Source organism: Cervus canadensis, chromosome 3 (assembly GCF_019320065.1).
Source record: "Cervus canadensis isolate Bull #8, Minnesota chromosome 3, ASM1932006v1, whole genome shotgun sequence".
NCBI lineage: Eukaryota > Metazoa > Chordata > Mammalia > Artiodactyla > Cervidae > Cervus > Cervus canadensis.
Genome location: NC_057388.1, coordinates 28,849,605 through 28,875,455, shown reverse-complemented (window position 1 = coordinate 28,875,455; position 25,851 = coordinate 28,849,605). Strand labels below are relative to the sequence as shown.

The 25,851-nt window shown below is 39.8% G+C and overlaps 1 protein-coding gene across 4 annotated transcripts in view; it reads left to right on the top strand.

Annotated features, from left to right (window-relative positions):
* The window catches only part of RAPGEF5 (Rap guanine nucleotide exchange factor 5), a 232,373-nt gene that overhangs the window by 174,549 nt on the left and 31,973 nt on the right, over window positions 1-25,851 (top strand). For all 4 annotated transcript variants that reach the window (XM_043462812.1, XM_043462811.1, XM_043462813.1 and 1 more), the window contains 7 exons: window positions 10,054-10,132; window positions 13,662-13,806; window positions 14,996-15,093; window positions 16,864-16,894; window positions 17,844-17,922; window positions 20,268-20,417; window positions 24,087-24,184. In XM_043462812.1, coding sequence (XP_043318747.1) covers window positions 10,054-10,132; window positions 13,662-13,806; window positions 14,996-15,093; window positions 16,864-16,894; window positions 17,844-17,922; window positions 20,268-20,417; window positions 24,087-24,184 — 680 coding nt within the window. The remainder of the gene's footprint in view (window positions 1-10,053; window positions 10,133-13,661; window positions 13,807-14,995; window positions 15,094-16,863; window positions 16,895-17,843; window positions 17,923-20,267; window positions 20,418-24,086; window positions 24,185-25,851) is intronic.

Genomic DNA, 25,851 nt, shown 5'->3' with positions numbered 1-25,851 from the left:
AAGTAATACTCAAAATTCTCCAAGTCAGGCTTCAACATTATGTGAACTGTGAATTTCCAGATGTTCAAGCTGGATTTAGAAAAGGCAGAGGAACCAGAGATCAAGTTGTCAACATCAGTTGGATCATAGAAAAAGCAAGAGAGTTCCAGAAAAACATATAATCTGCTGTATTAACTAGGACAAAGCCTTTGACTATGTGAATCACAACAACTTGTGGAAAATTCTTCAAGAATTGGGAATACCAGACCACCTGACCTGCCTCTTGAGAAATCTGTATGCAGGTCCGGAAGCAACAGTTAGAACTGGACATGGAACAACAGACTGGTTCCAAATAGGAAAAGGAATACATCAAGGCTGTATATTGTCACCCTGCTTATTTAGCTTTTATGCAGAGTACATCATGAGAAACACTGGGCTGGATGAAGTACAAGCTGGAATCAAGATTGCTAGGAGAAATAACCTCAGATATGCAGACAACACCACCCTTATGGCAGAAGGTGAAGAAGAACTAAAGAGCTTCTTGATGAAAGTGAAAGAGGAGAGTGAAAAAGTTGGCTTAAAGCTCAACATTCAGTAAACTAAGATCATGGCGTCCAGTCCCATCACTTCATGGCAAATAGATGGGGAAACAGTGGAAATAGTGGCAGACTTTATTTTTTTGGACTCCAGAATCACTGCAGATGGTGACTGAAGCCATGAAATTAAAAGACTTTTACTCCATGGAAGAAAAGTTATGACCAACCTAGACAACATATTAAAAAGCAGAGGTATTACTTTGCCAACAAAGGTCCGTCTAGTCAAGGCTGTGGTTTTTCCAGTGGTCATGTATGGATGTGAGAGTTGGACTATAAAGAAAGCTGAGCACCAAAGAACTGATGCTTTTGAACTGTGGTGTTGGAGAAGACTCTTGAGAGTCCCTTGGACTACAAGGAGATCCGACCAGTCCATCCTAAAGGAAATCAGTCTTGAATATTTATTGGAAGGACTGATGCCGAAGCTGAAACTCCAATACTTTGGCCACCTGATGCGAAGAACTGACCCATTTGAAAAGACCCTGATGCTGGGAAAGATTGAAGGTGTGAGGAGAAGGGGATGACAGAGGATGAGATGGTTGGATGGCATCACCAATTCAATGGACATGAGTTTGAGTAAACTCCGGGAGTTGGTGATGGACAGGGAGGCCTGGCGTGCTGTAGTCCATGGGGTGCAAAGAGTCGGTCATGACTGAGTGACTTCACTGAACTGAACTGAACTGAGACTAAAATATGTGTGCTGGGTAGTGGTGGTGGGTGGGAGTGGGGTGTGGAGATTTGCTTAGATATTCACATGGACGCAACAGTCATCAGTCTGGAGCTTGTAGACTGCCCTTTGTAGTTCTTTAATGACCTCACCAGTCAAATTCCATGTCTTTGCAAAAGTTGACACTTTATCCTGCACCTTTGTCTTCAACCTGAGGTAATAGAAGTTTGGTCGTCAGTTGTGACCAAACCTTTCTTTGTGACCCTAAACCACGAGCCTTCCCTTTACCTGTGTGAGAAAGAAAGCAGTCATGTGATATTGGAAAGAAGTCTAGTGACTGCTCTGGAAACCAGACACAAAGGCATGTCTGCTGTCAGTCACTGGTTGAGATACTTATCCTAGAAATGTTTTCAAACAGAGGCAATATGTTAAAGTAAGTTTTCTTGTATTGGAAGCATTCAGTTTGCATAAGATCTTGTGCCAAATTGCTTAGAAAGAGCCTTAGTTGTGTTTACTTTAAGTGAATAAGTTTGTAGAATATCCTTTTATCTTTAATATATCTACCTATCATGCCAGTTCTTAGCTTTAAAATAGGCAGTTGACTGTCCATTGCTAAACTTTGTTTAAAGTAGCTTTTCTAGTGTCCCTAAAAAAATTTTTTTAACCAGAAACAAAAGTAAGTTAGTAAATAAAGTTTTACTTGTCTGAAATCCAGCACTAGTGATTGACAGTGACCAAGGGGGAAAAATTAGTACTCAGAATGGTGATATATTTCAAGTTTTGAAAGAAAGCTGATAATAGAGATTCTGCTTACTGCTTAGGAGATAAAAATGCCATACTTTGTTTTAAGTTTATTCAAGGATTGGAGTTATTTCTTGAAATAACCAGGCCTGCAATCCATGTGGTGGCAAAGAGTCAGATATGACCTAATGACTGAACCACAACAACCAGACCTGAGACTTCTGATTTAAAATTTAATGTATAAATTAATTTTCTTTTGTTTCATGAAATTTTAGAACATTTGCCAGGCACTTAGGAACACAGTTTGTATCTTAAGAAATCATTGTGTGGTGTTGATTGTACAAGATTCAACAACTCAGTTCAGTTATGTTAGACTGAGCAAATCTTTGATATTAATTTTTGTTGGTAGATGCTGGCAGATTGGTATTTTAAGCATCACACTCATGATAAATGCCATATTCTCATATATACTGTTAAGTAAAACAGTATTTGCATTGATCATGAAGAAATTTGACCTCCTGGCTCATTCGTGAGAGCACCTGCTGTTACTGATCAATGAGCTACACAATTGCAAGGAGTCTTTGGGAAGAAACAGCATGCTAGATGGTGTGAGAGCTGGTTGTCAGAATATCTGTAGTTTCTTTCAGTCTAACTAGAGTATGCCTCTGACACTTACGAAGGGGCATATCTCTAAAGCACGCAGACCATCACACACCAAATCCAGTGGCCCTTGAATGCCCTGTCTCATGGACCTCTGTCCAGCAACTTTTGAGACTTTTGATCTGCTCTCTTTCCCAGTCCTTTCTTGTTGGTTTCTATTACATTTCATCTCCCAATTCTCCAGTTTCTTCTCTTTTCTCTCTCTCTCTTTTTTTAATTCATCTTTCTCTTGCCATCACCCAAATGTAAACTTCCACCCCAGCTTAACCCTTAGCCCTCTGCTTACGTCTTAGGACTGTTGCTGAAAATTCATGTTGTTCCCAACCACTCTATACAGTAACTTCCATCTTCATGTAGCCTTTGTTAGCAAACTCTGGTCTTGATATATTGCTCAGTAGTTTCACTTAAAGTAACCTAGGGAATCCAGGCTCAGTGCATTTAAAAGTAAACTCATTCTCCCTCCCTTATTCCTCCTTTATCCCCACTCACTTCTGGGATGCAGCAAGTGTAATCTGTATCTTTCATCACTTCTGACCTCAAAAGTCTCTACTCACTTTGCTTTTCCTATAGAATGAGCCCCAGACTCCTTAGTCTTGAGCTCAAAGATCCTCTGGGAGTTGGCTCCAACGTACATTTTTAGGTTTTCTGTTATACCGTGTGACCCTTCCATTACTGTTTCATAACTATATCATAGACTAAGACTTGCAAACTCACATGTCCACAGACAGTTCATGTGAACAAAAGAAGCCAGCCAGAGTAGAACTGTGCTAAACTGGGGAGGCCCCTCTGCACAAGAAGTGCAACTCAGCTTTAAACCATGGTTGCCAACTGAACTGTGGACCTGGTGTTGCCAGATTTCTGATTTTTAAATATTGTCATCTAGCACAAAACATCTTTAGGAACAATCAAGTCTCAAAGACCACTGGTCTGTGACTCAGCCACAGACACACACCCATACCCACTCCTTTGCTTACACACTTAGTTTCTTCCTCCTCCAATTCTTCTCAGAAGTTCAGGGGTCCTCTCGCATGCCCCCTGTTTGGTGAAACCTTCCCTGGCATACGGGAGTCTCTCCTTCATCCCCTGTGACATCTGTGGTTGGCACTGCTTGGTTGTAATGTTACCTCACTTAGATCATGCCATGCACCAGCCACTGTGCGTCCCTGTATCAACCCCTAGTGCCTCAAAAGATGCCTTATGTGTAGTTCAGCCCTCCTGCAGTTTTGGTTGGTTGACTGGTAGCACTTGGAGAAACAGGTAAGGATAGACATAAGTAATTTATTTTAGGAAACTAAAGAACAGATGGGCTTCCCTGGTGGCTCAGCGGTAAAGAATCTGCCTGTAATGTAGGAGATGTGGGTTTGATCCCTGGATCAGGAAGATCCCCCTGAAGGAGGGCATGGCAACTCACTCCAGTATTCTTGCCTGGAGAGCACCATGGACAGAAGAGCCTGGCTGGCTACAGGTCATGGGGTCACGGAGAGTTGAACACGACTAAAGCGACTTAGCATGCATGCAAAGAGCAGAAAGGATTTATTGTGTGCTTGATGTGTACCGGATTCTTTGCCAGATACCTTAGCTATACTGTTCTACCTGACTGAACTCCAGCTCTGCTAGGTGTGGACTTAGGGGATTGTGCTAAAGGCCCAAGGGAATGAGGTACTCTGCTCCAGCCTCCCCAGGTGGGAATCAGAGTCTCTGACTCCCTCTGCATACTCTGCACTGTCCTCTGAGCTTCCCGGCAGACATGGCAGATCCATGAATTGTGCCGGAACACAGCAGCTGATGGGGGCTGGGACAGCAGGAGCTCATGGAGCCCGGCCCCTCTGTAACGACAGAGCGACCTGCAAATGTGACCCTTTCTCTGTGCGGAGAAGATAAAAGCGCCGCTGTTAATATTCCACGCTCCTTCTTGTGACATTTTTAAAAGGCAGTGTGTGGAATTAAATGTAGCCAAGAACGTAAAACCTGCTGCACTCAAGTCATTCTGTCCTAAAGAAATGTGGTGGGATTCTAAAACCAAATTTTCCAAGTTAAAATGAAAACGGATTTTATCATTGGAAGAGTGCCACGCCATCCCTATCTATAGTCATTAAAGGGATGACTTTTCAAGTTTGATGTAGAAACAGCATTAAATGAATAAACATTTCTTGTGTAATCGATGTCTAAAAATAAAGCTAGATCTCAGGATTTGGCAGTTTTAGAATGGCTAAGCAGTACTGTGGTGAAATTGTAAAATTCTGCAGAAATCAACTGAATTTAAAAGCTGTAGTAAACAGCTGCATTTGACGTCACGAATACTGCATTTTGAAATGTGAAATACACTAAGCAAGAGGCACAACCCCTATCAGTGGCCTAGCACTTGAGCCTATGATTCAAGCATGAAGGTGAAATTATTTTGTTTGTACTTAATCAGATTACATGGTACATTTTGGCACTGCTTCTCAAAAAATAATGGTAAGTTGTAACATTCCAGGGCCAGGAATAGGCCCTTTCAAGTACAAAGCTTGGCTCCTTGGAATAAAGGTAAAGTCAAGCATATTTTAAAGCACCTTAAATTTCATTGCATCTGAAGTAGAAATACAGGTGAAACAAAACTGCCAACAGTACTTTGGGGAATATGAGTTAGTACAGAAATGTTGAATATTCACATTACCTTACATAGATCAAATGGCTCCAATAGACTGTTGTCTGTCAAAATTCTTTTCATTTGCTTTCTTGGTAATTTACTTTAACGGGTGAGTAGTTTCATTATTGCAGTGCATTTTGTTGGTGAGTGTTGGAAAATAAAACTGAAGTAGATTTTTCTAATTGCTCCTGAGTCACCCTATACTCATGATTTATAGACTTCAGAGGTTTTGGTTTTTTTTTTTTGATAACTGAAAAAAGAAAAAGGCATTAAGCTTAGAATTTTTGGAAGCATTTAGACCATTTCTTTCATTTGATTAAATTTACATAACAGAAATCTATACAAAGGATCTATACCAAGCCAATTATCGTTCCACCTTGACATAACTTGGGGATGTTCTAGAAACTTTTGTGCTTTGTAGAAATAAAACGGAAATTTTTAGTGCTTTATACACTTAAAGTGATAGAAAAAATGTTAATTTATGCATGAAAGAAAAATACATTCAAGTAAAGTCAAATAAAAATAGACAATTCTTTTCTTATGCCTTCAAGTTTAAAAAGTAGCAGATGATCGAGAAAAGTTCTGTATTAATTAACACCATGGCTAATTATAGACACAAATTTTAGAGCCATTCTTTTAGATCTTCTACAGCATATTAATATATTTTATTTCAAGTTACATAGTTCTTAAAACTGTAATAGTATTTACCTTACAGTTTTGATTGTTATTAGCATGTTATTTTTATACTGCAAAAAGTAATTCTTGTAATTAAAAATCCACTAGAAAATGTTATATTATTTGTGGGGAGAGGGGGTATGCCTAAAAGGATAGCTGAGTATTTTTGTCAGTGATGAGCCAACAACTTGGCATTAGATTTAGTGATTTGATTTAATTAGTAGAATTTCAAAGACAAGTTTTTTTGTATATTAATACCTAGGTATTCATTAAGCTAGAAATAAATGAATGCATCTTTTTATTCAGAATGTGAGTCTGTATGGCAACTATGAATGTGTTTAAGTGAAAGATGTTTTTATACACAAAAGTGCTTTTCTACCTAGAGTCTTAAATTACCATTAATTAAGCAGTATATAATATAATATATAATTATAGTGTTTTAATATGGTTGCCAGTGGATTTGCTAGTCTTTCTAAATGGCCATTGTTGGCTAATAGTCTTCAGGGGATCATTTATATAGCTATTGTGGTTCTAAAAATATGTCTAAATACCAATGGGACGGCCTTTTTTTTGAAGCATGGCTATTAAAATGCACTTCTATTTGAAGTGTGTCTTTTTGATTAAGTCACTCAATTACTCTCATATGTGGCAAAAAAAAAAAAAAAAAAAAAATACCAGTACTGAAAAGAATAAAGGAAAGCTCTATTTATGTAGAAAATTTTCAGAACAAAATGATAGTTATATAAAGATTTGAGTTAGGAGTGTTGGGAATCTGTTCTATTCATAAGGAATTTTAGCTGTTATTTTCATTAGATTTTTAACTGGAGATGTTTTTATATAGCCTCATTGTCTTTAATTATTATTTCTATGGCAGGGAGATAATTAGGTAAATGCTGTTGAATATTAAATATGGTAGTAGCTTCAGGGAAAATAAGCATTTCTGGGTCAGAGCCCTCAACAAGTATTATCTTGTATGAGCTGGTTAATGGAATTGAATGCCAAATGGTTTTGCCACCATCCAGCCAAACTCTCAGAGTCACTCAGTTCATCATCTAAGACTGTTTTGGAGTGGAATGACTGCTTATGTCAAAGTTAATGGTGTTCTTCTTATTTTACTAATACAGTTCTTTATTGCATGAAATACTGTATATATTATTTACAGATATTTCCAGTATGGTGTTCTTTTTAATGTGAATTTTTCATGGAGTAAAACTTGATTGGAGAATACTTCCAACCCCATTAAATTAGCTAAGTGTAAGACCATTCCAAGGGGCTTCCCAGGTGGCTCAGTGTTAAAGAACCCGTCCGCCAATGCAGAAGACGCAAGAGATGCAGGTTTGGTCCCTTGATCGGGAGGATACCCTGGAGGAGGCAGCTCATTCTAGTATTCTTGCCTGGAAAATTCCACGGACAGAGGAGCCTGGTGGGCTATGGTCCTTGGGATCACAAGGACACAGTTGAGCAACTGAGCACACACCTAAGAACATCCCAAAGAGTCTGAACCCGGGTGTCACACCAAAACTTTGTGCTGACTTGTAGGACGCACTCGGTGGCATCACCCAGGGGTTTCTGTGTAGTATTTGCTCCAGTCTGTAAGGGCCCATTGGAAAGCCTAAAGTAATTCTAGGCTTCTCTGAGGTCCTTGCTGCCTGTATCTAATACTGAATGCAAAAAAAACTTCACTTCTAATCAGACCAGAGAAGCTGAGGATTCTCATCAACCGTATTTAGTGCAGAGAAATGTCCTAATTCGTGAACATTATTGTTCAGCAGCATCCCAGAGTGATAGTTTGCAAGTTAGTTTCCCAGATATCCTAGGGGTTCAGACATCACACCATTGTTGGATCTTAACTTCATCTATTTAAAACCCTGTAAGGAAAGAGACACAAAAATTTCAAATGTACATTCCAAAGTTTTCACTAGGAAGCCAGTGACTAACTTGTGCTGCGGGTTAACTAGCTTGGGGGTAGATCTTAGAATAAAATTTCTTCTGCCTTTTTGTGCATAGATTGGAAACTCCTGTGAACAAGGACCTAAGCAGAGAACCCCTAGCTCTGCTGTGAATGTAGGCTGCATGAATCCAGTTGCAGCCAGCTGCAGTCCCGTGGCTTTCCCGTGCTGGCCTTAATATGTGTCCAGCAAGGCCTCGGCTCTTCTGCTTGAGAACTTGCTTTTTCCACAGATGAATAGTAGTAGTGACTCTTCACATACTGCATGTGATGCAATATGTGTAAGCTTAGCCTTATTTTACATTTTAGGTGCTGTTTTTCAAATTTTATGTTTTTTTAGCAAGGAATACTGTTGCTTGGGCTTCCCTGGTAGCTCAGACAATAAAGAATCTGCCTGCAGTGCAGGAGACCAGGTTCGATCCCTGGGTTGGGAAGATCCCCTGGAGAAGGCAATGGCAACCTTCTCCAGTATTCTTACCTAGAGAATTCCATGGACAGAGGAGCCTGGTGGGCTATATAGTCCATGGAGTTGCCAAGAGTCAGACACAACTGAGTGACTAACATTTTGACTTTTTCACTGTTACTTATCTGAAAAAAAAAAAAAATTCCTTTGAAAAAAAAATCCCTAATGCTCTTCATGAACACCTCTGATTCATTTTAATAAAGAGCTTCTAGAAAGCAAGAAGTTTTGGTAACCCATTACCATTTGCAACCACTTTACCTGTGTAGATCAAGAGTATCTTGCTGTTTTGCAGCATAAACAAACCATGGAAATAAGTTAACCCCTGCAGCTGATATAGGGCTGTAGGTGTCATTCACAGCCTCTTTTTATCAGAATTTTGTATTCTTCAAAACAGTCTGTTTTACATTGATAACTTTTAAAGGAGAATTGCTGGTTATTTCTAAAAGTATGGAATTTTTCCAGTCTTCAAAATGGAGCTATAGAGTTCTGTTCTGGACAATTCTTTCTACTTTCACATTTGTAGTATGAAGGAGCATCAGTGCTATTAAGTACACAAGCTCACTATTTATAGAATTTATTACTATTTCAAATAGCTAAAATTTTGGTATCCAGAATGTAAACAACATGAAAACTAAATAATAGGGTACAATGAATTTTAAGATGTGGAGAGTAAATAAAGACTACTATGGCGAAAGGTCTGCTTTGCATTCTGAACATGTCTTTCTATCATTTTTGAAGTTTATTGGAGATCAGTCAGTCTGCCTGTTTAATAGTTTCATATTATATGTAAGATGGACTTTGTAAAGAGCACTCAGCCAAAGAGGCAGTAAAAATGGGACCTGTTTGTGTTGAAGTGGTAGAAAAGGAATTAGGAAGGAGTATGTCATGATCCTTTTTATCTGCTCTCCATTTTTAACTGGACTCAGCCCTGTCTCTCTTCACAGCAGTAAGAAAATCACTCTTCACTTTCCCAACTTCTTACAGATGCTTTCAAGAGATAAAGGTGAACAGCCTTGGAAATTGCCATGTATCCTCTGGCTTTTATTATCCATTGTTCTTATCCTAGACTTATGTAAATAACTTTTGTGCTGTAGTTACTGGCTCAGTTGTGTCCGACTCTGCGACCCCAGGAACTGTAGCCCCCCAGGCTCTTCTCTCCATGAGGATTCTCCAGGCAAGAATACTGGAGTGAGATGCCATGCCCTCTCCAAAGGATCTTCCCAATCCAGGGGTTGAACCTAGGTCTCCTGCATTACAGGCAGATTCTTTACCATCTGAGCCTCCAGGGATTAGAATTTATAGGTGTCATTTCCTGTAGGTCTGGAGTGCATACTTCAGAAATCATATAAAATTTATTTTTAAAAGCATGTTTTTTTATTACACTGGTTTTCCATAACATCGGTACCCGCAAATATAGATGAGGTTTAGGGAAGGAAAAAACAGATGACAAAATTATATGTTTAGAGAGCCTTGTAATAAAAAAAAAAAACAAAGTCATTGCTTGAGGCATTCTATAAAAGAGTTTTTAAAAGTAACTTTAATAAATGTATTTTGTCCTAAAATTCTCCTAACCTTACCCCTCCCACTGCCACCACCATTGATATTTCTGCTGTGCACACTCTTCCAGAGCCTGGCCGAGCAGCTTGGCCCTCTTACCTCCGATTTGCTCACCTTGTGTTTGTTTTCCTCTCTCTGCAGAGACTCTCCTTGATGACTTCCTTCTCACGTACACGGTCTTCATGACAACTGACGACCTGTGCCAGGCGCTGCTGAGGCAATATCCTTCATTGGCTTCAGGGTGCCGTGTCGGCTTCCTCCCAGACAGATGTCTCACATTGGGAATTAACTGCCTTTCTTCATTTACTCAAGCCCTCAGTAGAGTGGGGCTGTGTTAAATATTAATGTCATGATCGCCAAGGTGAAAGATGAAAGGAGACAGTATGCAGGGGGGACCAGAGATGCAGAGCTGCTGCTTTCACATTCCGTGTCGTGGGTACATTGTCGATATTATGTTTTCTTCAAACCTGTGTCACAAGGCTTTAGAATCTAGAGATGAATTTGGCCTACTGGGTAAAACCCCAGAGTCAAGAGGTTGAGTGGATTGGCAGTAACTGAACTTAGAAGACAATCAATCAGTTAGTGCCAGACCACATGGGTGGGGAAGCATGCATGTGATAGTGTTCTTCTGGGCAAGTATCCTGGGGAAGACAAGGGTTTCCCACTTGGGAGGTCTGACCCCCCCACTGCCACCCCCAATCAGCTGTCATCATTTCAGAGCTTTGTCAGGGCACGCTGTTTTAGGATGATGGATGTGATTAGAGGGTTAATGACCAGTTAAGGAGGCTTTAGGATTGCATACAATGACTAGAAGAGATGCAACAGATCAAAGGCCAGGAAGCCATGCCATGGAAACACACTCGGTATCCAAAAGAGTGTCTTGACTTACAATGTTTAAGGAAGAGTTTTTTCTTTATCAGAAGTCAAGCCATGAAGGTCACAGGAAAAGACAAAAAAGCATTTGCATAAGTGGAAATAATGCAAGATAAATCCTTATATTACACCTTTCAAGAGAAAAACTAGAAGAAATGCATACTTTAACAAATTATTTGTGTTTGCCTGAGTTTGTTTCACAGGTAAACATCAAAGAAATCAGATGTCCTTGATGTACTTTTTTTTTTTCTGAGTTAGTTTTCTGAATTAGTTGCTTTAATTTCATGGTGAAATAACAAGGATTTTAAGTATTTCCTGCCCCCCCTCCCCCAGATGTATCCATTCTAAAATATTCAGTGTTATCTATAACTTTTCTCCCCTATTTATTTTTAAATTTTTTATTGAAGTATATTTGATTTATAATGTATTAATTTCTACTGTACAGTAAAGTGATACCATTTATATATATAAATACTATTCTCTATATTTATATATATAAATACTATTCAGTTCAGTTCAATTGCTCAGCCGTGTCCGACTCTTTGTGACCTCATGGACTGCAGCCTTCCAGGCTTCCCTGTCCATCACCACTTGCCAGAGCTTACTCAAACTCATGTCCATCGCGTCGGTGATGCCATCCAACCGTCTCATCCTCTGTCATCCCCTTCTCCTGCCTTCAGTCTTTCCCAGCATCAGGGTCTCTTCAAATGGGTCAGTTCTTCGCATCAGATGGCCAAAGTATTGGAGTTTCAGCTTCGGCATCAGTCCTTCCAATGAATATTCAGGACTGATCTCCTTTAGGATAGGCTGGTTGGATCTCCTCGCAGTCCAAGGGACTCTCAAGAGTCTTCTCCAACACCACAGTTCAAAAGCATCAATTCTTTGGTGCTCAGCTTTCTTTATAGTCTAACTCTTACATCCATACATGACAAATGGAAAAACCATAGCTTTGACTAGATGGACCTTTGTTGGCAAAGTAGTGTCTGCTTTTTAATAAGCTTTCTAGGTTGGTCATAACTTTTCTTCCAAGGAGTAAAAGTCTTTTAATTTCATGGCTGCAGTCACCATCTGCAGTGATTTTGAAGCTCAAAAAAATAGTCTGTCACCGTTTCCATTGTTTTCCCATCTATTTGCCGTGAAGTGATGGGGCCGGATGCCATGATCTTATATATAGTATTCCACTGTGTCTACGTGCCACATCTTTTTATCCCTCAGTCCTTAATGTACTTTTGTAGGTTGGGGAGACAGTGACTGAATTATGTTTTAAAATAGCTACAAAGGGGACCTCTCTGGTGACCCAGTGGCTAAGACTCTGTGTTCCCAATGCAGGGGGCCAGGTTCGATCCCTGGTCGGGGAACTAGTTCCTGCAGTTAAGACCCAAGTAAATGCTTCTTTTAAATGAGCAGATTATAAAAAATGTTACAAAGTCTGATACAGAATTTGTCCCTGTTTTGCTATTATATATCAGCATTAAAGAATATATAATCCTGTCCAGTAACCCTAAAGCCTACCTGTGTTTGGGGTCATAGCATTTTCTATTTCTAGTTAATTTTTTTTTTCATTTATTTTTATTAGTTGGAGGCTAATTACTTTACAATATTGTAGTGGTTTTTGTCATACACTGACATGAATCAGCCATGGATTTACATGTATTCCCCATCCCGATCCCCTCTCCCACCTCCCTCTCTACCCGATCCCTCTGGGTCTTCCCAGTGCACCAGGCCCGAGCACTTGTCTCATGCATCCAGCCTGGGCTGGTGTATTTCTGGTTAATTTTTTAAGGTGTCCAAGATACTCAGAAATGATAATTTGGGAGGCAAAAAACACTAGGATGTTTTGGGAAGTGCCAAGCTTCTGTCTTATTCCTAAGGTTTTAAGCTTGTTGCCTTTGAGGTTGTTATTTTTATTTAATTTTAACTGCATAGTTAACACATTGTCATTGTATACAAATTGGGGAATGCTTGTAAGTATAATAAAAATAATTCATGTTCTCTGAAATCTCATTACTTTAAGAAGCCACTGTTAACTATCAGTATATATCTTTCCAGGCAATGACCATGTAAATAAACATAGTTAATAGAAATGGATGATCCTGACATATTCTTTTCTTACTTGCTTTCCTAATTAATAGTATATTGTGGATGCCCTGTGTCAGCAAATAGAGTGCTAGACCATCAGCCTTATGGCTACAAAAGAGCCCTTTAAATGAATATGCAGTAATTTATTTAACTGTCGTCAGTGGTTGAAGCCTTTAAGTTACTCCTATTTAATATTTTTTATTCCAGAGAAAATTAAATTAGCAGCCCTTTTTACTTATATTTGTACACTTATCCATTTCTTTTTTTTTTTTTTCCATGTAAATTCCTGGGGATGGACAGTTGAATCACACCACAAATTATGGTCCAGAAATCCATGCTTATTTGGCACTACTTTAGAATGTAAATTTCTGAGGATCAAAGTGTATGTGGCCTACTTCTGATGTCATCCTGATGGAAATAGTGACCACCTATGTAGTGAGGCCAGATCTCTTGAAGCCACCCTTGTGATTAATGGCCCATCTGGTATCTCTTCAAAGTGGCATTAACCCTCACTGCTTGTGGAACTGTGTGATACATTTGTCAGTTTGATCATCTAGTCCTTATCCTCATGGCCTGCCACCAAGTGTATGTAAATCATTTTTCTGGGTTTCCTTTTGCTTTTTTCAGTGCACACCTGTTACTTTCCCTACACATGTTCTTTTCTTCCTGCATATACAGATACTTGGAGATTTTTTTTTCAAAAATGTGCATTAACATATTTTGTGAAAACAAGAATAAATGGATCTCTTCATATTTTTACTTGCAAAAATGCAGTATTCTTTCTTAACTATTTGCACCTATTCTGCCAAGAAGTATCAAGGCAAAGAAGAAAATTCAGATGTTCCTTGTCGGAAACGGAAGGTCTTGCATCTTGTTTCTCAGTGGATTGCTCTGTACAAAGACTGGTTACATGAAGATGAACATTCAAAAATGTTTTTAAAGGTAACGTAAAACTTCCAGTTATTCAGTTACTCTTTGATGCTGAATGACTGACTTTATTTTCAGTTGTGCATTTCAGTAATCTAATTTGTATGCTACTGTCCTCTAACTTGTTTGTAATGTTAAAGTTATGATTCAAAGTATTTGTTTTGGCTTCTGAAGCCAAATATTATTTACATAGTTAGAAATTTTTAACTTTAAATAATTATATGTGAATAAATGTAGAAGGCAAGTTTTAAAGGCACTCATTTAAGGTTATTTATTTTACCTGTCATGAGAATTTTGATTGCAAATGAAATAATTAAGGAAGGTTAAATAAAACATACTTTAAAATTTGATACTGCCTAATATGTTGAGATGTATTATAGGTTTAAACTAACCAGTCCCATACCTACAGTAGTAGGATAAAATATTATTTTTATCATATAAGAACTATATTGACAATGTATGCATTATGAAACTTTTTCAGGACCTGGTATATTTTGAGACATTAAAACAATCATAACTTATAAAATTGATGCTAAACCTAGATTTCCATTTTAAATTAGGTAAGCTGATATGTGTTTCTAATCATGAGTAAGCTGCAGTGTCTTTTCAACACAGATGATTCTCTGGAGACAGTTTGTAGACAGCTGGACTCTTTTGGCCACCAAAAGCATGTTGGCTGTGCGGGTCAATACAGAGGAGGGGGACAGTGGAATCCGGTCGGGGAAGAGTTCTATTTCAGAATGGGCAAGTGTCTAAACTGACTTTGTCTTCATGAAAGAAATCACTTTGATTTCAAAATTCAAATATCTTTTAGACATCCAGTTAAAAACTGGTTTAAACTAAGTCTCTGATTAAACTACTGTTACTTTCAAAACAACTGGTTAATTTAATTCAATAGATTTCTTTTTCCCTCCCAAATAATTATGTGGCTGTTATTTCTAAAACTATGTTGTAGAACAGGCCTGGGAATTTTGAGTAGCTCCTACCCATAGCCCCCGAGGGCTGCCAGAGAGCCACATAGTTGAGCCAGGGGCCTGAGGTGGAAGCCCCACTCAGGAGCTCCCTGGTGCCTGGTTTAACCCCTTGTATTGTTCTGGGTTCCACTTATCTCTCTGATCAGGTTACCCACTGTTTGAGTCTTAATCCTTACAAAATAGACACCAGACCAATTCAGCTGCCATTTTCTGACCCCACCCCACCCCAGACCATATACAGGAGTGTGCTGGACGATGTCTATGAATACCCAGTACTTGAAAAAGAACTGAAAGAATTTCAGAAGATACTTGGAATGCACCGTCGTCAGTGAGTATTTCATTCTCCTCATCACAGATGGTAAGAGAAAGCAGCACCACATACGACAGAATTGGGAGGTGTCTCAGAAAGATCATTTTGAACATTTCAGATCTGGGATTTATCTTGATTCATTAGGTTTTCTAGTAGTGAATATGCATTTTGTTTTTATATCTCAAGATGAGCGAACACTAAATCAAGCTTATTGGCTATTTTTTTAAAAACCCTGTTCAATATGATAGGAACCAGTTGAGCCATGACAGTCTGGGTGCATAAGAACAATTATTTAATAAATTATTATTTATTTTTATAAGTGTAAATATTTAACTTGTCGTTTCAGGGGTTCATAGCTATCTCTAATGGGATAGGAAAAAAAGTTTTATAAACAATTCCCAGCAAACCTTGGCACATGTTTAAAGTTCATTTTATGGATTCCCTGAGGTTTCTTTATCAATTTAGAAAAATTGAAGGGAAACACTTACTCTGTGACTTTTGTCATGTCCAGGTATCACTAAGGTATCTATCATTAGTCTTTCAAATTGCTAATACCTGATTTTACTCTGATTTACCACTAACTCTTCTTCATAATTTTGGTAAATGAAAACATCAAGTCATTATTCAGTTTTCAGATATACCTGCAAAGTTAATCTGAAGGGAAATATTGTTCTCTGATTTGCAATGTATTTTCTATTTTTTAAACATAAAACACATCTGTTGTCAAATTGTGACAAAATATTAAGATTTCAGCAGTCATAAATGGCGCTTCTCATAGAAAATGTTAATTCAAGCCTTTCACATTGTCAGAGACTTACAGCCTGACTTGCGTTTAGTAAAGGAAGATCCTATGCAGTGAAGGCTATACAAATAATTTTAGGGTGTAAACAAATCGTGTGTAAACCTTTGTCCCAGTCATGAAAATCACACATTTAGAAGTTTAGAAATGAGCTACAGGGTATTAATAATGAATGTTATGAATTTTGGTGGTCTTCTTTTATCATCACATTCTACACTGTAAAAAATTTCTATCACCTAAGACTAATATGAAAATATGAACAAGCAAATGAAGCAAAAACAAAAAAGAAAAGAAAGATTTACATCAAAATAATACCCTACTTGGAAATAGATCTATGCTGTAAGGCAGGTCTTACAATTGGGAAAATTTAATTCTGGTCTAATACAAATGTAAATACATTAAATGCATTAATGTAATTTAATACATTCCACTTAAAAACTTACATAAAAATGGGAAATAATAGATATAATTAAGAACATGATCTAAGTCATGATTCTTGCCTCTTTGGTATGAGATAATGAAATATCTTTTAGGTGCTGGAATACAATTTGAGCTGGGGACCTTCTGAAGGCCCCCCAAGTCTTACCACACATCGAAACATCCTGGAAAAGAACAGCCTTGGCTGGCTTATTTAGCTGTCTGAAGAACAGTAATTTCACCTAAGATTTAGTGAAATGTGAATAAACTTAAGAATTTCTGTGGACTGAGTAAGTCCAGTTATTTCCTCAATGCTCACTTTCTGTGAATAGAAGGCAAAGTATACATATTGAATAAATAGCTTCTTTTCTTCCTGGTTCACTTGAAATCCTAATGTCAAGTGTGTTTTACATAGTGTTTTACATTCATTCATAAATGAATGAATACTGTGCATTTTACCGTTTTGAAAAGTGAAAATCTCCGCATGGTGCCTGAAAAGTAGTGTCTGTTGACAGTGGCTACATTTTTCTGGGTTTGAGACAAAGACTGACCTCTTGTTGTTTCCCTTTCAGCACTGTAGATGAATACTCACCACAAAGGAAGGTGAGGCAGACCCTTCTCTCTGAAACTGGGTGATCTGAGTTAGGGACCTTGCCTTGCCCCACTTGGCATTTCTGCGTAATTAGCATGAATGCTGTCCCCACCCAAGTGGGGTCAGGCATGGAGCTGGGGGCTGCAGCTTGCCTCCCTGCTCCTGCCTCACTTAGCTGGTGTGGATCCAGTTTCAGCCAGGTGCCCTTGACTTTATGACATTTCTGCATTTTTTGTAGTGCATTTTGGAGTCCTGGAGTTTTCCCAATGTCCCTTGAATGACATAAACTTGATTGTTAATCGTTGATGTAAAAATAGAGAGTCATCTATGCAAGACTTTTTTGCCTGCAAGAGTAAGAAAGTCTTGTAAGAAAAAGGTTTGCACTCTTCAACCCAACCGAGAGAGAGAGATTATAGCCGGGGTGAATATGTTTCCTGTTCAGCTTCAGGGGGGAAATGCAAAATGACACATCAGACACAAGTTTTGTAGGAGCCGATATGTCAGGTGACGGATAATCATGATGAATTATGTACCTGTTTCCCTTAAGCAAGTCACTGCTCTACTGCAGAAGTATGAAACTATCTCGAAGTGGCCTTATCCAAAAGTAAGGTTGATGTTGGGGTGGGGAAACCATATCTTTCTCAGGAGAAGCAGCTGTGGACTTTTATAGTGGCCAGAGGTTAAAAATCACACCTGTATTCTCCAGCATGTTGTGAAGAATCAATTTGGGGGCTTTGTCCCTGCCACTGACCTTGGCCACGGTCAAGGTCCTGTTGCTCAGACTCTCCACCTCCACTTGTACTAATTGAGGCAACTCCCAGTTTATTCCTCTAAGATTAGACGATGGATTTCATATTTAAAAAAAATTGGCACACTCTTTTGGAACATGTTGCAAACAGCTGTGGTTTTCCAAAGGGCAGCAATACATTCGCTCATTGTTCTTGTTCTCCCTTCTTGCAGAATAAAGCCCTTTTCCACCAATTCAGTCTTAAGGAGAACTGGCTCCAGCACAGAGGAACTGTGACAGAAACTGAGGAAAGTGAGTATGATTTGAACAAGGTTGGGGGCAGGTGGAGAACTTTAACACAACAACACAACTTCAACGCCTCCGCCTGGCGGTAACTGTTTCCAGCTGCCCCACCCCCACCACAACAAGCACATTAGCATCCACGGTGAAAGTTTTTCTTCTCTTGCCGTGGTATAGTTTTCTTCATCACTGAGTACTGTCCCCGAAGCCAGGACATCTTTACTTTGGGACGTAAGGGAAGGAGACTGTGCAGAGTCCACTGCGTCCTTGGGGAGAGGTGCAGAGGACTGGAAAGGCGCCCTTAGCTGCCTTCTCCCCTGTTGTCGGTCCGTTGCCCGTGACTCACTGGAAAGTCCGCTGAAAGCACTGTTCAGGGCTTGGACTGAGTCAGTCCTTGAGATTTAGAGGAGAAAATCTTGGCGGGAATAATGAAAGGAAGGATGTGTGATGGAAACCCCTCCTAGGCAAGGCCATGCCAGGCAGTGCCGCGCAGGCAGGGCGTCCTCAGTCAGCGTTCCTGCCCAAAGGGCTCCTGACATCCCACTCCCCCGCCCCTGCCGTCCGAAGAGGGCGCCTAGGTCAGGGCGGGGGAAGCACCTTTGCAGCACATTGACCGTGCTGACGTGCTTTCTGCTTTACTGTTTTATAGCAGAACAGGAAATGGTTTCCTCCTGGTAGGGTAAAGGTGGAGTCAAGTGCAGAGCTGGGAAACAGCCATTCAGATGTTCATGCTATTATGACTGGACACTTTTTAAACTCGCCTGCCCCAACAGTGCCAAAATTCTAAGTATAGACATTGAATATTTGCTCAACTTCTTGAACCCTTGAGCACCCAAATGTCAGAGATTCCTCTTCTGTTCCATCCTTTGTGTATAACGAGCTGCTTATGAGGGTGTTGGTCACGTCATCTGTACCAAGTGGAGGAACAGAAAAACCTCACCTCCTTCTCTCTCAGTTGCTAACCCTCCCTTCCCATTTGTCTCACAATTAGCTGTTTAATTTTCCATGCTGAGTTTCAAAGGGTTATTCAAGATGCCTCAGACTGTTTTTGTTCATCATTTTGCTAAGCACAATGTAAACTTTCCTCACATTTAGCATTTTGTACACTGCATCTTTGCCTTGCTCCAAAACTCCATCTTTCTATGGAAGGAAAAAAGCCTTTTTCCTCTCTCATGGGTCTACTGACCACACATAAAACAGCTGTTTGTTGGATGCTAGAGTTTGAATGACACACCCTATCAAACCTAAAACAAAATATTGTCAGTGCCTCTGTCAAAGTGTGTTTACTTTGAGGTTTATACTAGTAAACCCATAGTTTGTCTTTTGCTTCATTTGCATTTCTGTGAAAACATTCCTGGTTCATTTTTGTGGTGCCGTTTAAATTGCATATGAAACTTCTCTAGGAGCTACACTGTACTTCTTTTCTTCAATCTAGAAAAGAAGAATGTTTAAGTATATTATTGTCCTGTCTTTTCTAAAGAAGCTAGTGTTTTATACATTCATAATGGCTCATATAAGAGGCACATAACATGTCAGCTATTTCCATCGCTATTAAGGCAGCTTCCACTGTCAAATCATAAAGGAATATTTTCCCTGGGCCTGTTCACCATGGTAGTGATAATGCCCTTGTAATAATGAGTAGTACCACAGACAAGAAAAAGGAAATTAAAAAGCCTGGAGTGTGACCTCCATCTGAAAACTAAGCTCACTACCACCTTGATACAGGCAGGGGGTGGAGATTCTTAAAAGATCAAGAAGGCTTGAAGCCAAAAACCATAGCAAGCGACAGATTTTTAGATAAAGCTTCAGTTCAGTTCAGCTCAGTCCCTCAGTCGTGTCCCACTCGGCGACCCCATGGACTGCAGCACGCCAGCTTATGCGAATTCAAATAACAAAGCGTGGTGGTCTTTACTGAGCCACTGGGGCTGTCGAGAGGAGAAGTGTAAAGTGAAAATGTATGAGTTAGACATTTTTGTAGGCTGCTCTGGGAGATCTCGGTAACCCTTGTGGAAGGGCCTGTGAAGTCCAGTCCATGTTGCTTAGACTGAACTGTGTTGTGGTTGGGCTGCCTCCTACCACGAGCACACAGCGAGCTTTGGCATGACATAGGTCTCTCAGTATGCTCTGGGAGGCCCGAGGACTACTGCAGCTTGCTCACCTGCTTTGTAATGCCCCCATCTCATGTGTGTGTAAGCACATGGCTCCGTTCTCACGCCCTCGGGCGCCCATGTCCTCGTGTAAATCTAGCTGTGCCTGTCCGGTACTAAAGAGCATAGTGTGGTGGGTGCCTTGATTTGGAAAGGTCTGTACCTTGTGGCCACAGTTCTGTTTACTCACAATTCTTTCACCTCATGTAGTTTTTTGCCACGTGTACATAACGGAGCACTCCTACGTCAGCGTGAAGGCCACTGTTTCCAGTACAGCCCAGGAGATCCTGAGGGTTGTGGCAGAAAAGATCCAACATGCAGAAGAGGATCTGGCTCTGGTGGCCGTCACCTTCTCTGGGGGTAAGTTATATTCTGTCTTTGAATATTTAATCGTTCATTGGCTTGCCTCCAAAGGGAGAGCGTTGACATTTTTATAGAGTAAATGTGCAGTGCGTCCCTTCTAGGTCCGCAGCTGGGTGATCACCCTAACAATGAGAAGCCTCCTACCAGAGGTGTTTCCATGACAACAGTTGGGTACCATTGGATACTGAATTTCCTCCCCAAGAACCGGAGAGGCATGCTAGTGCTTTGAAATGTATTATAAAGCTTTACATAGTTTGTACTCTAGATAAGCCTTCTGTTTTCATGTTTAAAATAACTTGGGAAATTGCTAGAGGATGAAATTACTTTCGGAAGCAAAAAGAAAGACAGCCTTGAACTAGTCATTTTACCGGCTGACAAGTTAATACTTAAAGACTCCCTATTGAAGGAAACAAACACTGTACAATAAGCCAAAAGCTCACAGGCAGTGTTCTTTCAGGTAGACATGGGGAGTGAGCTCAGTTATAGTCTTCTGTTGGGCCTTATTTATCCTCTGAGAATGGCTTATTGTGTGTTTTGAATAAGATCACACAGATTACAAGCTGACACTATTGATCTTATGACCTGAACAGAACCCTACGCTTCCACTGGAGCCTGTCAGATCTCTGTGTCGCTGGCCTCCATTTTTGCCTTACAATCGTTATTTAATATCTCATTAACCCTGAGAAAAACCGCAAAGAAAGTGACTGAGCCTCAGTAGTTGAAAAATGGGAGGACAGCGTAAACTAATCAACCAGAGATCATGTGTGCAGGGGAGGGGGAGTAGATAAAGGGCATTTCTGTTTACCTTTTGTTATCACTCTAGAGTCAGGAGAAGATCAGAATGTACTTGATGTTAAAGCATTATGTGAGGGAACATTGTCTCTTCGGCTTTGTTACTCAGAGGCAGATAAAACGGCCCTACAAGCTAATCGTTTACGTAGTCAAACAAATGCAGCTCATCTCCCCAGTCCCAGTGCTTTTTTACTTCCTCTCCCTGGGCATCATGCCTCCTAGCAAAACATTCCCTGGAGGAAAAGAGCAAATGTTTCAGGAACATATGGACTTACATGAATTTTAAGGGAGTTCAGAGAGTAGTTGAATGTCTAATAAAATATATTAGGAAATACTCCAGATAATATGATATTTGTATATTAATTTTAAGTGACCAAAGATATTAAATGATTCCAGACAATAGTCAGCTTCATCAGAATGAGCATTTGCCTCTGAAGGCAGTCCTGTTACAGAAAATAATCATCAGGTCCCCATGCAGACAAAAGGTGCTGGAGAAAGAAAGACCCTGAGAGGGCCTGCTGGTACAGTGGACGCCCACCCCCTTTGGAAGCTGACCCAGTCTCGGCCCAGGGCCACACGTGCATCTGGGAATTAATGAATGGCTCTTTTACTACCCACTATCTATTTGATGGCTGTGAAATACCATTTTTACACTTTATTAAGTTAGATTCATCTGGCGTTCTGATGTGCATATACTCATAGCTAATCATCACTAGCAATACGAGCTTATCTCTTGAATTACCTCACAGATTTGGAAATATGCCATCATTTTTCATCAATTAGTAGTTTTGTCTGTTAAGAACCTTTCTGCCTGCAGTTTCATATCCCCCAAACAATAATGTTCTTATGAAGGAAAAAAAAAAGCCCACAGAACCTAATGTATTCCTTGCTCTAGTTACATAATTTTTAATAAATAATGTTTTCAATGCTGTGTCAAAATGAAATGACAATGACATCTACTGTTATTTTCTCTTTCTCAAAAGAAAATACATGTTGGCCATGTCGGTTTCTCCGACAGGACTAATACTGTTGTTCTCACAGCTCTTAGTAGGCTTCTAGCTGTTTTGTGCCCAGGGGAAGTGTATGTATGTAGTAACAGAAACCTACCCAGTTACTCAGAGCTTAAAATTCTATCACTTTTCATTGTTTATGGCATAGTGACAAACCTGACAATAAGAAAAATAGTTCTTAGCAAATGGAAAAATGGCTGTCAGAAAACCATGCCATTTTATTTCATAGCAAATGCAGAATGGCTCTTATAAATTCATATCTAAGGTATTTATGAATATACAGAGGGTTGCAAGAAGCTGTAGCTTAAACAAGGAGGGAGGATATATAAGAACGTCGGAGCCCAGCCATGTGGGACCATTTACAGCAGATGTCAACAGCCTGACATGACAGTACTACTGATCTTTGCGATGCTGGGCAGTAAAGAATGTATTTGAGTATCATTTTTGTCCTCTGTATCAAGCGGAAATGTTCAAAACAAAATCTGGCATTTGAACTGATTATGTTATCTAAAAAAAGATATGTGATGTATTGATTTTCCAACCATGCTAGATAAATAAAGGGCTACCTTAGGGGACACTGATTGTGTTACAGTGGAATAAACTTGAATATCACTTTGGTCAGTTCCCCTCTGTGTTTTGCAGGTGAGAGGAGGACATTTTTCTTTGAGAAGCATATTGTGTTATGAATCCAGCTATGGTAGAAAAATGGCCAAAGGATAGGAACAATAGGTAAATAAAATAGAAGAAGAATAGATGAAAAATATTCACTTTACTAGTGGTCAAGAAATATAAAATATACCAATAATCTATTTTTGACTTTAGCAAATCAATAAACTTATTCAAAGTAATGATGAGTATTGGTAGACATAAGAATTGGAAAGCAGTTTGGCAGCTTGTATCAAAACCTTTACAGATATTCATTCCCTTTGACCTAGTAATTCTACTGCTGAGAACCTGTCTTAAGAAAAATCATCTATAAGGAGTCAGAGATTTATGCAGGAGGATGTTGACTTCAGCAATATATATTATGGCTGCTATAATAATAGATCCCATTTATCAAATCCCTGTTATATGTCAGGCCCCTTGCTGGTATTTAGCACGTATCTTGCTATCTAATTTATATGACAAAAAAATTGGAAACCATTAAATGTTCAACAATAGAGGAAAGATTAAATGATGGTGTAATAGACTATTATATAACCAATTACACATGGCATATATAAATAATTTTGACAAGTGGGTAAGTACTTACAGTAAAATCAGAATATAAAACCACATAAGGAATTATTACAAATATATATGTATCTATGATTATTAATGTATACATATGAATAGCTGTGACTATATGTACATGTGTGCACATATGTATTTGCATAAAGATGAGGACAGAGATATACCCAGCTGTTACCAGTATTACTATTGTATGGTTACTTTCTTTTCTTTCTGTTTTTTTTGGCCCTGCCTCATGGCATGTGCGATCTTAGTTCCCCATCCAGGGATCGAATCCCTGTAGTGCCCCCTGCAATGGAAGCACAGGGTCTTAACCACTAGGCTGTCGGGGAAGTCTTCATATGGTTACTTTAGAGATATGAAATGAAGAGTGAGTTTTACCTTCTTCCCCAAGCTGTTCTGTGTAAAAAATGACTAAATATTATAAGAATGAATCCTAAGAGGGTACCTCTTTGTGGATAATGAGCTTTGATTATCTGGTGTCATTGTATAGCATATGCAGAACTGAATTACATCTACTTCACATCCCATTTACTTTTAAGTATTTTTCTTTGGCAGATTTCACTCTTTAGCAGTACTGTGAATGCATACTAGCTCTTCTTGTGTTTTTAATTATTCTTTTCTGTAAATAAAGAAAAGCATGAGCTTCAGCCAAACAACTTGGCCATCTCCAAATCCCTTGATGCCTCTGGTCGGATATATGTCTACCGGAAAGACCTGGCCGACACTTTGGTGAGTTACCTTTGGCCTTGTGCTTGAAGCACAAAGGCACGAATGTCAGTCTGAGAACATGTATTTGTGTGTTTTAAAATGAATGTTAGAAAAATACATCAAGCTGTTTCCTTCTGTAGCCAACAGTACACTTGTCAAACAACACTACATTTGCTAATCAAAGGCAGGCCTGTCTTTAAGAACTGAAAACCCTTCGCACTGTTTCTCTCTAAGCCTCTCTGGAACAAGGGATTTGAGAGATGGGACACTTTCTCCAAAAGAATCTTAATTCCATTTCTTCTTTCCTGGTGGATATATGGAGATCAGGCTGAGGAATCTGTCCTGTGTTCATTTAAAGGGAAAGAGATTCTGTTCTTCTGTCCCCTGGGTGCCCTTTGAGCGTGCCATTCCCTTGAAGAGAAGGTACATGATCAGCATTCCCTGTGTAAATGGGCAACATCAGATGCCACTAAAGAGTAAGCATATGAAGAAATGGAGAAACCCCCACTGTAGGTTATTTTCAGTTTTAAGTTTAAGAACCTTTATACTTAACTAGATGATTTGTTGTTGTTGTTCCTAAAAACCTTGGTCTTGTGGTTGCTCTCTGGATGGTAGAATCAGGCCTCAGATCCATCACCCATAAAAAGTGGGCTCTACCACATCATGATCATATCATCCTGAGTCAGGGTCCTGGTCTGTGCCATGCAGTCATCACAGGAATGGGTCTTTCCAGCTAGGCTCCTTTTATGTATATAATGGACGAGTCTGTATACCATGTAGGTTAACCAACACTGCTTATAATAAAAATACCTCATGTAAAATTATCTACAAGATTTCAATAATACCATTAGCCACCCCCCACCTCTTAAAGGAGGAGGATCTAATAGGCAGGTTACTGTGGGTTCCTGGTGATGGAGGCACTCTAGTTGTCTCCCATTGTCCCACCCTTCCACCCCCAGCCACACAGAGACGTTTCCTGTGGTTCCCTCCCATGGGAGTTCCCAGAGCTCTCCTGCTGCAGTCCGGGGCCTCAGAATAGCAGAGGGCAGGCCTGGGGCAGGTCTTGTGGGATAAATAGGTGCTGTGAGTTGAGCCAGATGCCACCCTGCATGTGAATGCTTCCCCCACCTAAAATTTTCCCATTGGAATCATAGTTCTGGTAATTTCGGCTCCAAAAGATCTCCATTGAAACGGAGCATTGTAAGGGAAGGCTAGCAGGGGAAATCACTCATATCCCCTGTGCTTGGGCATGGGTCAGTCTTCTTGGAAAGCAGGAATCGTAGCCCTGAATGAATGGAATAGAGGAATAGAAAGTGTTTCCTGGAGAGGGCAGTGGACTACCTTGAATAACCAGAGGGCAGGGCCAGAGTAAGGGCACATTTAGGGAGAAAGTAGGAGGGATAAAAAGCCGAGTGAAAATGTCCTTACAGCTCCAAATTCATAAGCAGAGATCTGTGTTTCTTCCCACCTCATGGCTCTGTGAATGTCTGCAGTGTAGCCTGGCATCTGCGTGGTCCCCATCTAGCCAGACAGGGCCCTGGGGAACCTGGGCTTTCCCCACCTCAGCACCTCAGCGTCTGCACATACATCATTCATTCCGCGCTTACTGAGCTCCACCCTGTACCCGCGCTGGAGGCACAGGGACAGTTTGTACCTGGACCTACTCTGAAGGGAATCAAGTCTGTGGA